The sequence below is a fragment of the Poecile atricapillus genome, chromosome Z, assembly GCF_030490865.1.
Source record: "Poecile atricapillus isolate bPoeAtr1 chromosome Z, bPoeAtr1.hap1, whole genome shotgun sequence".
In the NCBI taxonomy this organism is placed as follows: domain Eukaryota; kingdom Metazoa; phylum Chordata; class Aves; order Passeriformes; family Paridae; genus Poecile; species Poecile atricapillus.
In genome coordinates this window covers 127,520,468-127,532,821 of record NC_081289.1, presented here as the reverse complement: position 1 = coordinate 127,532,821, position 12,354 = coordinate 127,520,468, and the positions used below count along the sequence as shown (strand labels likewise).

The window sequence follows — 12,354 nt, the reverse complement described above, 5'->3', positions numbered from 1 at the left end:
TGTCTTAGTAACAATGATGGTTGTTTAAAGTTATCAGCTGGATAGAGCCCAAAGTTAACACTGTCACCTTTTAATTTTTTCACCCTTTTGATTTTACTTTACTGCAGTAACCATTTAACTAAGGATAACCAAATAAAGCTCAGGAGAGAGGAAGTGATAGGTATGGTGAATTCATTCTGCTTTTCAGGTATCAGGATACTCAGTCCATTGATAAGAGCAATGCTTTCACAGCAAGCAAAGAACTTACACAGCTCTTGGTCCTTCAATTGCCTATGTACTATCCAGAAGAGTTCTTTTCAGTGTAAAAGATCAATTTTGGGATGTAGTATCTTGAAGAGATACACATTTTAGTTATTTTCCTAGGGCTTAAAACAAGTGTCAAGGCGTACATCATTAGTCTGTAGGCTCCATCAGCAGTTGTTTTAGGATTGCAGCTATAATTAACAATAGCCGTGCTGGTGCTTGTGATTGCAGGTGGGCATAGACACAGACAAACCTGCCTATCCTTCATATACAGACCTGTACCAGACTTCTTAAAAAGAGCATATAGAAAGCAAAGCTGCTATATTTTTTGTAATGCAAAGTAAATCATACTGAGTTATACTGGAGAAAGAGTAGAAAATGATGCTTCAGATTTCCATTCTTTATTGCCAACAGATTTATATTTAAAATGCCAAGGTCAAAAAAAAAAGTAATAAATACTTCACTTTAGGCTGTAATAAATTAAAAAAAAAAATTAACAAGGAATGCACTTTGCCAGCCACAAGTGTGGGTATTTTTGAAAAATAAGGAAAAAAACAGTATGGCCATAGTTCACAGTTAAGCAACCAGAAGCTGCTTGTTACAATTATCCCCAACAACGGAGCTCTCTCCCTTCCCTCCCTTTCCAGATGTGTATTCACAGTTTAACTCCATCAGAGATGCTCTCTTACAGAGCAAACACACACTCTGCTCCGAGTTCAAGTCTAAATATATCTTTAACACACATGAAGCAAGGAAAACTATGATCCGAAGAACTCCTTGTCACAACACTTTAGTCCAACAAATAGATTTAGGCTTCTAATAGATGTGTGCCCAGCACACTTGGACAGTCCAGTTTTCGTACCACCACACATCCATCATCAACATACTAGTTGCTCCACTATCTCCACTGTAGATTCACAGTGAACAAGAGAGTCCATTTGGTTTAACAGAGTCAGTTCCTTCAGTTGCAACGCTGCAGCAGCATGTTCAGAGCATATTCCATTCTGTGTTTTAGTTCCAATGAACATCCAGAAACCAGAAGAGCTGTCAGACGAAACGTTGTGGATATCCTGTCTTCATTTATGTAGGTAAGGAGATATTCCTCACTCTGATTGCAAATTATGACTTTCGTGTGATCATGGTAGAAATTCACCTGTAAAAGAGAAGCGAGTTGCTGTTTGTCTACATTCTCTCTATTTCTGAGACTTAGCTAGTTTTACTGCAATAAAGTATTTTAAGACATTTTCTCTGGTGATGCTGACACACTTACTTGAAACGTGCCATCATTGAAGAGCATCATTAAAGCTTTATCAGATTTGAGCCACTGTAAGAGGTAAAGCCTGGGTCTACGTACATCTGTTAGGCTGGGCAAGTCTCCTCCCTAAGAAAGGGAACAGGTTATGTTAAGCATAGCAGTTCATACATTTAGTGTATTTTTAAAACTCAGGACCCTGAAGGTGCTGAACTTACATCCATGAGGTTCTCCTCCATATAGTGAGAAAAATACTTCAGTACAGTTACTTGGCTAATGAACTGTTCAGGAGCCTCTGGGGCTGAGAAGACAGAGCATTGGCCTAGCTCAGCATAGTAGTGCACAGTCCTGAAAGAGATAAAAAGAAAATAAGGAGGTTAGTGGTAAGAAAAAAGGATTTCACATTTAAACTGCCTTAGTGAGTTGACGGCTTTGTAATGATTCTTACTTTTTGTCTGGCAGAAGGCTCATATGTGCCCCATTGTTGAAGAGAACACCAACAGTGTGATCTGACAGCTGATACCCAAAGCCATACTTGTTGGAGTAGTCCACCCATTTTGTAACCCACTGGAAGGATGCTGTCAGCTGTTCTTTGGGATTGCTGTCTGCTTCTGGCATGTTCTCCAGACATCCTCTCAATACTCTTGCAACTGTATCAGCAACACTCCCCATGGTACTGTCTTCCAAACCTGAAAAGGAAGGACTATTAGACTGGCAAGAGCACACAGAGAAAATTTTCATTCTAAACCTTTCAGTTACCTATATTGTAAGAAACATGATTTCTTAAATTAAATTAGTAATTTAAATTTTTCAAAAATTTTGGCTTTTACAACATCAAAAGTAAGAGGATAGAATCAGATGTTTATTTCAATCTTTTAAGATTAAGAAAAATAAATGTGTGATTCAGACTTAGAGATCACATTTTGCTGCACTTACATTCACTACTACTGCTGCAGCTTCCCAAAGTTCCTCTGACTATCATCCGAATGGAGTCTCCAATCTGCTTGGTTTCTGGCAATGCTCCCGGCTTCCCCACTGTTGTGATAAGAGGCTGAATCTCCTAGAAGAGATGTCAGACTTGTAAACATCAAACATAACACAAGCCAAAGCTTATACACAAGTTTTGCATGGCTCTCCTCTTTCTCAACAAATCATAAATTCTAGGGAAACTGGTATTCACGTACCAAGATTACAAAGTACAAAGAGCTGCTGCCAGACTGAGCTTAAAGCAGCACACCAGGTCTTTCCATTCTTTAGATCTTCAATTTGCATTTCACAGTTGCAGTTCTCTGCTCTCCTGCCCTAGCAAGGGAGCAGCTGTGTGCAGGTCTGAACACCAAACAGTAAAAGATAGATTTCAACAATTTATTTGAAAAAGCCCTAGTTAATCATGAACTGAAACCCTGTATTTGGAATATTGAGAAATAGCACCTGGTAGACAAGTTAACACACTAGAAACAATGGAGTCTAGTCAGATACTATAATTACTCAAAAGCCAAAATTTATAGTCTCCCTACAAAGGCTACCATACCTTTGTGATGCTACTTTAAGCCCTCTTAAAGCAACTCTGCTAATCATTTAAGCTTGATTATGATGTGTACAGCCCCAGTTCTGATATCCAAGTCAAATATAATTTAATTATAGTTACTCCACCCAACTGTTACTGGATTTGAATTGAACTGCACTTGCATATACCTCATCTGTCTTGTGTTTGGGGGCCTGCTGGGTTATCGAGGTCTTCTTCAAATCATGTCTGAGCTTGTAGATTTCTTCATCTTCTTTAGCTAGCTTGTCTGCAACACAGGAAAAAAATACTTAACTCTGAATCTGAAAGTGCTATTGAATTATAGAAAGCATAACAAGTTAGCTGCAGAAAACAAATTGTGTCTCTCCAGCAGCTTCTTCTAAGCCTGCCATAGTCTCCCAGAGAAATTATGCCATTACACACAAATCACTTAAGAGATTAAATTTCAATAGACATTACAAACTAACAGCCAACCAATACAGACATGGAGGCTGTAAGATGCCTCATGTAAGGTCACATAGGTGGGCTGGCTACCATCAATACTTACCAAGAAAAAAAAAAAGTCAACCCAGAAAAGCTCTAAGACATATATAAGTTTTCTGTTGCTATCTCACTGATGTACACTAATATGAAACTGATGCAACAGACATAAGTGGATGGTGTCTAGGCTTGAACTTACTATGTGTGTCGAAGTATCTGGCCTTATCCTTTTTACCCCCAAAGAGAGCAGCAGCTGCTTTTTTGAAGAAATTTTTAGCAGGACTTGACAAATGGAAATCAGGGACAGTGTGACAACAGCTTGCAGACAATCTATCAGGTGTAAAGCCCTGTGGAAATGCAGCACAAAAGATTTTTAGACCACGGAGTGCATTTTTATGTTTTGGGTTTTTTTTTATAACACTAATAACAGACAGTACAAACCTGTAAGAAGAATTCATGTCGAATTATTTCATCTAAACTGGGCCGATCTTCAGGGTTTTTTGACAACATGCTAGCTATTAAGTGCTTTGCAGGTGCCAAGAGAGATGAAGGCAGGCTGTATCTTGCTTCCCTTATACACCTGTATGTTTCTTTAAGATTTGTAGTCTCAAATGGGGGTCTTCCCAACAGCATTGTATACCTGTTTAAAGGCAAAGGAAAACTATTTTATTTTACACACCCACCATACTTGTGGCTACAGCTACAAAAAAAGGCATCTCAACGTGAAGAATTTCTGCATTTGAGCTACACATGTATGAAAGGCTGTAAATGGAGCCAGTACTGCATCCCCTTTTAATTCACTGAAGTCCTAAGCCAGTGATAGATATATTACATTTCAAAGGCAGGGAAGTACTTACATTACACAGCCTAAGGCCCATATATCAGATTCACAGCCATGCCCTTGTTTGTTGAGGACTTCTGGAGAGAGGTAATTTGGTGTGCCACATATTGTTCTGAAAAATCAAAGACACCAGAAAGCTGGTTAGTATTTCAAATACAAAGAGGAAGGAGGTATTTTTCATAGAGCAGGTTTTACTCTCAAGTTCAGACAAGAATTTGAGACATCTAAAGAGGAGCTGTAGGAGCTTTGACACCATAGATGATTTTTTGTTATGTCTCCATGATACTGGAGGGCAGTTAACTAGCTTTTGCTATGGAACACAACTTCTCATTTTCATACTAGTTGAGTTTTATTTACTACTAGACTGTACATTTTTAATGCGCCTACCTCCTCCTGTGCTCCAGTGGTTCCAGCCTCGCTGCCAAGCCAAAGTCACCCAGCTTCAGTTCCATATTCTCATTGATGAAGAAGTTACCTGGCAGACAAAGAAATTCCAGTTAGTCCATCACTGGCAAGGTAGAATGCATTTGCCACAGGTGCTGAGTCATACTTTGTTCAGAGCCAGAAACTAGGCAAGTTTTTTGTTTTGTTTTTTTGTTTTTTTAATATTTTAAATTAAGAATGCTTAATGTCATCCCTTATGCACTATGAATTCCCACTGTAAAGACAGACTAAGCTGATTTTACTAAACAATCACCATACAAGGATAAAGTGGTACAATGCTGATGGAGCTGGAGGAATGTGTTTTGAAGCTGGCAATCTAGAGAACTTACCTAGTTTAAGATCCCTATGTAAGATTTCCTGTTCATGAAGATACTTTAGCCCTGACACAATTTGCCTGAGGTAGTATCGTACTTCTGGTTCTGTCAATACCTTTCTTGCTTTTAAGATGTGAGCCATTGACTGCAGAAGAAAAACACAAGCAGAGATGTCACTGATAATTCATGCACAAGATTCACCCTAAGCAAAAGTAAATGAGTACATAGAGAAACAATTAAAGCCACAAAAAATAACTTTTACACATCACACATATAAATTAGTTGCAGATTCCAGGTAACTAAATACTGGATTTCTCCCAACTGATGCTCACCCTTCTACTGCAGTATTCCAGAAGAATGTAAATGTTCTCTCTGTCTTCAAAGTAGTGGTAAAATTGCACAATATGTCTATGATTAAGCATTCTGTGCAGCTCAATCTCTTTATCAATCTGAAAAGACAAGACAGTAGGAAAGAAGAAAGTGTTGTTAGCCTTACTTCCACAAGGTTGAGCAGCCAGCTCTATCAGAAGCATTTCATGAAAAGGGGTAGGCAATCCAGCACACAAAAAGCTCGAGAATAAAAAAATAAAATAAAAAAAAAAATAATTCATGCATACATACCTTCTCTCTTTGATGAGGTTTTGCTACTCTGCTGTGAGGAATGATTTTCGCAGCATATACTTTATTTGTTGTCAAATCTGTCATCTCGTAACACTTGGCAAATCCACCCTAGAGAGACATCGGAGAAAAAGGCAATTAGAGCAGGTAAAAATGCAGTCCTGCACTTAGTCATTCACCAGCTCATGTATTAGTCAAGAAGCGCAACTTCCTTAACGAAGGGCAATTTTTTAAGGACAGGTCCTGGGTTCATGGTCTGTCGGAAGGCTCGCGCTCCCCACTCCCCGCATGCAAGATCCAAGTGATTCCCGCGGGCTCGCCCGAGCCGAAGGCACGATTCCGGGGCAGTAAGGGCGCTCGGGCGCAGCGCGCCTGGCCCGGGCGGCGCTGGGCAGGCGGTGGGCGGCAGCGCGGCGCTCTCCGCGGAACGCAGCCCCGCAGGGACAGCGCCCGCCAGCCGCCCCGCGCTCCGCCGGGAAGGGCGGCGAGCTGGGCACACCGGCCGTGGCATCGCGAGGGCACGGAGCTCGCCGCGGCCATTACCTTTCCGAGCACCTTGCCGCGGCAGTAGCGCTTCCCCGTCGTGGGGTCGGTTATAATCCGGGAGACCTCGGCTGCGGGGTGGCCGTGCTGGTGAGGCTGCTGGTGCGGCGGCTCCTCCGCCTTCTTCCTGCGCGACTCGCCGCCGGCCGCTCTGCCCGCCGCCGCCTCGCAGCACTTGGCACCGCCGCCGCCCGGTGGGTGGGCGATAGTCCGTAGCAGCTCCATCACCGCGCCCCGCCGGCTCCGTCCTGCCTGCCCGCCTCGGTCCCGCTCCACCTGCCCTTCCCTTCCCACCCGCTCTGCTCGCGACGCCGAGCAGCTCCCCCGCTCGTCCTTTATAAAGCGGGTGGCGGCTCCGCCCCAACGCTGCGGGGCGGCCCCCGCCCGGAACCCGCTCCGCCCGCCCGGCTCGGCCCGCCCCGGGACGACCCGAGGAGAGCTGGGCAGCGCCGAGCTGTCTTCTTGTGCCTTTCGTTGCCGGGCTGTGCGGGTCTGTCCTGCCGTGCCTGGCTGTGTGGCGGGAGCAGAGCGGAGCGAACAGGGGCTGAACCACTCTCTTGTACCCCTACAGCGGCGGAGGCTGCTCTGGCCGCCACCGTCCCGTGTGGGAGCTCGACAGAGAGAGCTTCAGCATAAGCTGTGTTTTCCTCGCTCGAGGATTGCTGCGTGCGGGGCCGTGGGCGTTGGTGATGGACGATCCGAGCTGTGGCCTGTAGGAGCAGCCCCGAAACGCGTGCCTGTTGCTGCACGTGAGGAAGGGAAGGAGTTTGTCCCGCCTATTCCAAAGCAGCTCCACCACCGCAGGGACACGGGGCCAGCATGAAGCTGAGTCCCATGGGCTTGCTCAGATGGTGTAAATCATTGGTGTGAATGCCCCAGTGCCAAGGGGCTACCATGTCCCTCCCTTCGTAAGGAGAGCCCAAGCCTAGGGACACCCCCCACAGCTGTATGGCAACAGTCAGCTCTAAAATCTCTTCATATGGAGCAAATAAATCAAGTTGGAAGGCATCTGAAGGCAATTGTAGTATAGGGCTTCTCTACAGACAATTGCTAAAAAGCATGGTCTGGAAGAAAAATATTGGAATGTGAAACAGTTCTGCATTTCTCCATTCTGAAGATGCAAAAATGTCAAAATTCATTATTTTCTTAGTAAGTTACATATTTCTGAAGTAGTATTTTCTTGTTGGCAGACAAAATACTTCTACCTGCTTTCATTGCCTCTAAAAATCAAGGACTAGTTGATTTAGTAGAAACGACTCCCAGAGCATGTAACTGTGTAAGTTATTTCAGTGCTAGTCCCTGAAAATGTCTCATTTCACATCTTAAAATAACAGAATATACTTATTTTAGAGCGTCAACAGCAGGATGCATGCCTTAACAGAAGATACAAAGTCCTGCTGGCCAAAACCAGCAAAAGTGTAGAACAACAATATTTGTTTATTTGTTTCTCTCCATAGGTATTGCTGTACGAAGGTAACAGTGCTCCAGTGTTACACTGGATTGTGTACACTCTTCTTCTGCCCATCTGCAGTTTTTTAATGGGCATGTGCTGCCTTCCTAACTCACCTAACTGACTCCTAGTCAGGTCACATTTGTATTATTAGTCATTAACCATAGGGGTAGAGGTGAAAATAAAAAGGGAAAATTGGGATACACAGACACTATTCAGTCCTGTGCCTTCTCAGCTCTTTGTGTAAGAGGCATTGGCTTCCTAGAAAAATATTTTTACCCTCACATAACCTTAACTTTCTCCAAATTTCTCGTTTTGGCAAAATCAGTTACAAATAATAAACGTGATTTCTCTATGCTTTGTTTAATGTGCATTGCTTTGGTCTGGTGTGCTGAAAGGCTTTTGGGGAAAGGGGAAATAGGCAGAATAGAAGTACACGTTTCCCCTCCTCTGGGAAGAAGTGGTACTGCACATGCTATAAAGCAAATTAAGAAAAACAAGCTTTGTCTGGTGGAGGTTTAGGGAAGATTGCTAAGCTTGACTTTAAGAGGACACAAACAATGGTTAAAACTAAGTACACGAAGTGTTCTCATAAGCAGGACTGGCACTATTTGTTCTCACCTACTTTGCCGAAACTAAGTATTTAAGCTGTGTTCCCTCTGACTTAAAAAAGTCAGTCATGGGGCAGTCAACCACTGTCCCATGCAGTAGTTACTCGAAGACTGATTGTCCCACTTTCACAGAGGGAGCATTTATCTAATACTTACCTCAAGGTGCCAAGTTTACCATACTATTTATTGTGAGGTTTACAAAGCAAATGTGCTTTCTTCTAAAGGTGATCTCTTGGATAAAATAACATTACAGTAAATGTTTGAAGCCGACCTTTTTATATCTTGTGAGGAAAAGGCATGTGCTCTGTAATCTCACACTTTTTCTTCCAAAATACATTAGGAAAATGATCAAATGTACCGGCAGCTTGTACAAGAAGCTTACTTGCAAGCTGGCTAAGACTGCAGCAGCTCTGTAGCCAAATCAACATACAGCATTACAGCTTCCCTGCCAAGAAACAGGGCAAACTCAGGCCTGAGGCATTCCTTCTGTCTCTGTCTCTAGAAAAAAAAGCAATCACTTATTCCTACAGCTCCATTTTGACACAAGTATACAGATGCTCATAAAAACCATATTACTGAGGGTCTGGGAAGACTGGGTGTGCATAAATCTCTGGTTCAGATAAGGAATGGGAATTTGACAGTCAGTCTGTTTACAGGCTTGTGGGAAGAACATCTTGCCAGGAACTGCTTATTTTTACCCTAACATTATGAAGTGAGGTGTTCAGAGACTTAAATTTCTAAAAAGAAGTACATTAAATCTTGGATGTCCAACTTCATTAATATTATGGAGCTTTGTCACTGTGTTCATGAGCATGACTTTGCCAGGGAAACCAAAGCTTTATATGAAATCAGGACCAACACCATATAAGTGGCTTCCAGACTGACTCTCAACTGAATTTTCTGAATATTTAGTGCCACTCATATGATTTTCCCTACCTAGAATGCCATCTAAGACAATTCAGTATGCTCCTACAGGTAAACACACAATTCATACTAGATTTGGGTGGCAGCCCACACCTGGTTTGGCAGGCAACCCTGACCTTTTGCCTGGCTGGCCTCATCATTTGATTTCTGCTATCCAGTTAGTTGTTAGCTCTCTTGCCTCAGGTTAGTTTTGGCAGAACCATATTTTTCATTTAGCTGGTCATGGAGTGCCCTCAGCTGTTTAAAACAGGTTATGGCAGTCTGTCCTAAAACAAGTGTATTCTACTTAAAGATGGGACAAACTGAAGAGTTCCATGAATAACGTCTTCACTATATATGTATCAACATATATAAGTGGCTTACTTTTAGAAAATCACCCTGTAGAAAATGTGTTATTGAAACTGGGACTTTTACACAAAGTTCTTCATGTTGTTTGTGACTTGTCTTGAGTCTATTGCTAATCTTACTTCACTTTAGTCTTTACTGATTGACTAAGTCTCATTTCTCTTCTTGGTTTATTACTGTCTTGGTTTAGGGCAAATCTGGGAGGAAACTTCTGAATGGGATTTTTTTTAGAAAGCAGATTCAAGCAGCCCCTCCCTTATATCGACTTGGGAAAGATTTCTTTGGAGAAAAGTGGAAAAAATTGTTTATTTAATAGGCAAAGTACATGCAAACATGGAAAAAAATAATGATTAAACAGTGGAACTTTGAGGTGTTCTGAAGAGATGGCAAATTCAGAAAGTCCTTGTCTTAGGGTGTGGCTTGGCTCGTTCAGTCTCTTATCAGTCCCTCCTGCACTGGAAAATGCCATGTCCCGGGTCCTCATGGGTAACAGGCATGAGCTTCTGGTGTTTTTCTGGGTTTTCAGTCCAGAGCAGGCCTGAACAGCTCCAAGAAGAAGAAAATCCACAGTGCGGGGTATTTCTCTGCCTCAGCTAGCTAAAAACTAACGAAAAGCAGAGGAGAGCTCTCTCCCAGTGTCCATGCTGCAGACAGCACAGTTCATGAGAAGGATGTGAAAGATGTGAAAGTGAAGTTTCTGAAAACAAACTCTGCGCTTCTTCTTTCCTCCCTTTGCTCTCTGTACCAGTCTTAAAGGTGCAAAACTTAATATGTAACGTAAGCAGAACAGATGACTGGGGATACAAGCATCCTAAAGTCACCCCAGGACAATTGCCTAACTTATCCTCTTAATTTTCAGCTCCACACCAGCCTTTTCTCTTCACCTCATATGTGTCTGTATGTTCTCTGTTATTGTTTCCCACACTTCTCCTGTTCTCCAGGGCACTTGTTTTTGTGTTTCCAGTAATGTATTAATTTCTAGGGTTTCTAGCATAGGCATCCTTAACAAATAAATTATAAAACACACAAGAGCTGGTCTAGGTAATGAATTAAACTCTGCTCTGATGCTGCCATGCAGTTTCAGTGTGTCATTTCCCTTGCAGGATTTTATTGTCATAGATTGTTCTTATACACAGGTATGATACCATTTGCTCTCCTTAAATCATTGCAGACATAGTGCAAAGCAATTGTTTCTGTTATAATTAATGTATTTTAATTTTTTTTTTTTGTTTGAAGCTTGGCAGTGTTTCCAAAGATTTAAATTCTTTTGTGGTTTCTTTCAAAGTGATCTACTAATTAAAAAGCAGGCACACTACCAAGAGCTTAAGGCAATCATATGTTTTCCCAGAAAGATCTCCCAAGAAAAGAGGAGGGTGTTTAGGGCAGTGGTCACACAGACTGTGCTAGCTTTTAGTTCCTTCTGGGGTGGTGCCAAGGTTGGTTCCCTCCCTGCCTGCTCAGTGTAAGTTCCCTGGGGCTAGCAGGAAGACAGGCTTGCAGTTGTGGTGGTTATAGGATCCCATATTTGGCCCCCAGAGACACAAAACTCTATTTCTTTGAATTTAATACATGCTTACATGGTCAAGATTGATGGATGGCTCTGAAGGTGTTCACCCAGTGCAATGATAGAGTATGAAAATATAGCTCCAGCCAAGTGTCAGTGTCAAGTGAAGACAATGTCAAAGAGACTCATCTTCTTTTTAACCCTCACTACTCTCTCATTCTTCCCCTGTGCTGCCTGGGTTGAACAATGTCGATTTGTTACAGGCACTACCCTTGCCCTCAGAAAGTGTAGTAACAGCTTCATACAGCATCTGTTTCTAAAAGTGAAGTCAGACCACAGGTTTGCACTTGGTGTTATTCTTCTCTTTTTTTTTTTTTTTTCACAGCTTGACTGTTTTTTCTTGCATATGCCAGACCAAAAAAAAGATTATACTAACCTCAAAGTTGAGTACTGCAAAAGTAGACTCTAAAGCTTTTGTCTTTAAAGGTTTTAAAAGAGAGTACTGTCAGATACATCATTTCCTTCAGTGGAATTCTCTATGGCCACTGTTTGCCACCTTTAAATGCATTGAGAAGAAACGGGAGTGCAAACTGTATTACCCATCCATAAGAAACTGTTAAACCTAATGACCACAAGCACATGCAAATATTTCATTAAGTGTCTTGTAGGAATCCCATTCTGGATTTTTCTGCAATGTGAACTCTCCTAAGTGCTTACTTAATTGAAGAGCATCTGTCCACAAGACATTGTGGCCACTCAGTCTGCTGTCAGCATATTTTTTCAGAAGTTGCCACTGCTTCTGGTGATTCTTGGTCACATTTAAGGTACTCAAAACTTTGTGAGTCCAGGACTTGAGTTTTTTGATGGAGTTTTTATGGCCAGAATTAGCTTGCCTCCTGTATAAATGGCTGCTAGGCCCATTATTCAACTGCATAGATCATGCAGAAGGAACAAAGATCTGTGGGATGGTAAAGCTTCATGACCAGTATTAGAAACACTAAGCTTCAAACCTGAGGAACAATTGGAGTAGTGTTTTGTGCCCTTAAAGAACTGTCTAGAATCTTTTGTGTTGGTTTTGTTTTTTTTTTTTTTTAATTTAGCCCTTTTCAATGCCCAAATGTCTTACACATAAGACCTCCTTGTTAATGGAAAGAATGCCAAAGGGTAGTCAAAATCCTCTAAACAGAACAAAAAGGTCAGTACTTCAGTCAATATGTTTCCCTTCCTGATCTCCTTTCCCCTTTCCAATTTCAGTCTTCA

At 42.1% G+C, this 12,354-nt stretch overlaps 1 protein-coding gene across 1 annotated transcript; it reads right to left on the bottom strand.

The window, feature by feature from the left end:
* Window positions 1-628: 628 nt before the first annotated feature.
* Window positions 629-6,564, bottom strand: PLK2 (polo like kinase 2). Its single transcript, XM_058827338.1, has 14 exons — window positions 6,261-6,564; window positions 5,721-5,828; window positions 5,432-5,548; window positions 5,115-5,244; window positions 4,729-4,816; window positions 4,358-4,453; window positions 3,942-4,140; window positions 3,700-3,847; window positions 3,191-3,288; window positions 2,432-2,555; window positions 1,944-2,184; window positions 1,714-1,843; window positions 1,514-1,624; window positions 629-1,396 (listed from the first exon to the last, which is right to left on the bottom strand). The coding sequence occupies exons 1-14, from the start codon at window positions 6,483-6,485 to the stop codon at window positions 1,205-1,207; spliced, it is 2,007 nt and encodes a 668-aa protein (XP_058683321.1). The 5' UTR covers window positions 6,486-6,564; the 3' UTR covers window positions 629-1,204.
* Window positions 6,565-12,354: the final 5,790 nt, after the last annotated feature.

Coding starts and splice junctions, on each gene's coding strand:
- PLK2 (XM_058827338.1), bottom strand. CDS start 6,485: ATGGAGCTGCTACGGACTATCGCCCACCCACCGGGCGGCGGCGGTGCC. Junction 4,454..4,728: donor CCACTGGAGCACAGGAGGAG/GTAGGCGCATTA, acceptor TTGATTTTTCAG/AACAATATGTGGCACACCAA. Junction 2,556..3,190: donor CCAAACACAAGACAGATGAG/GTATATGCAAGT, acceptor CATCTCTTCTAG/GAGATTCAGCCTCTTATCAC.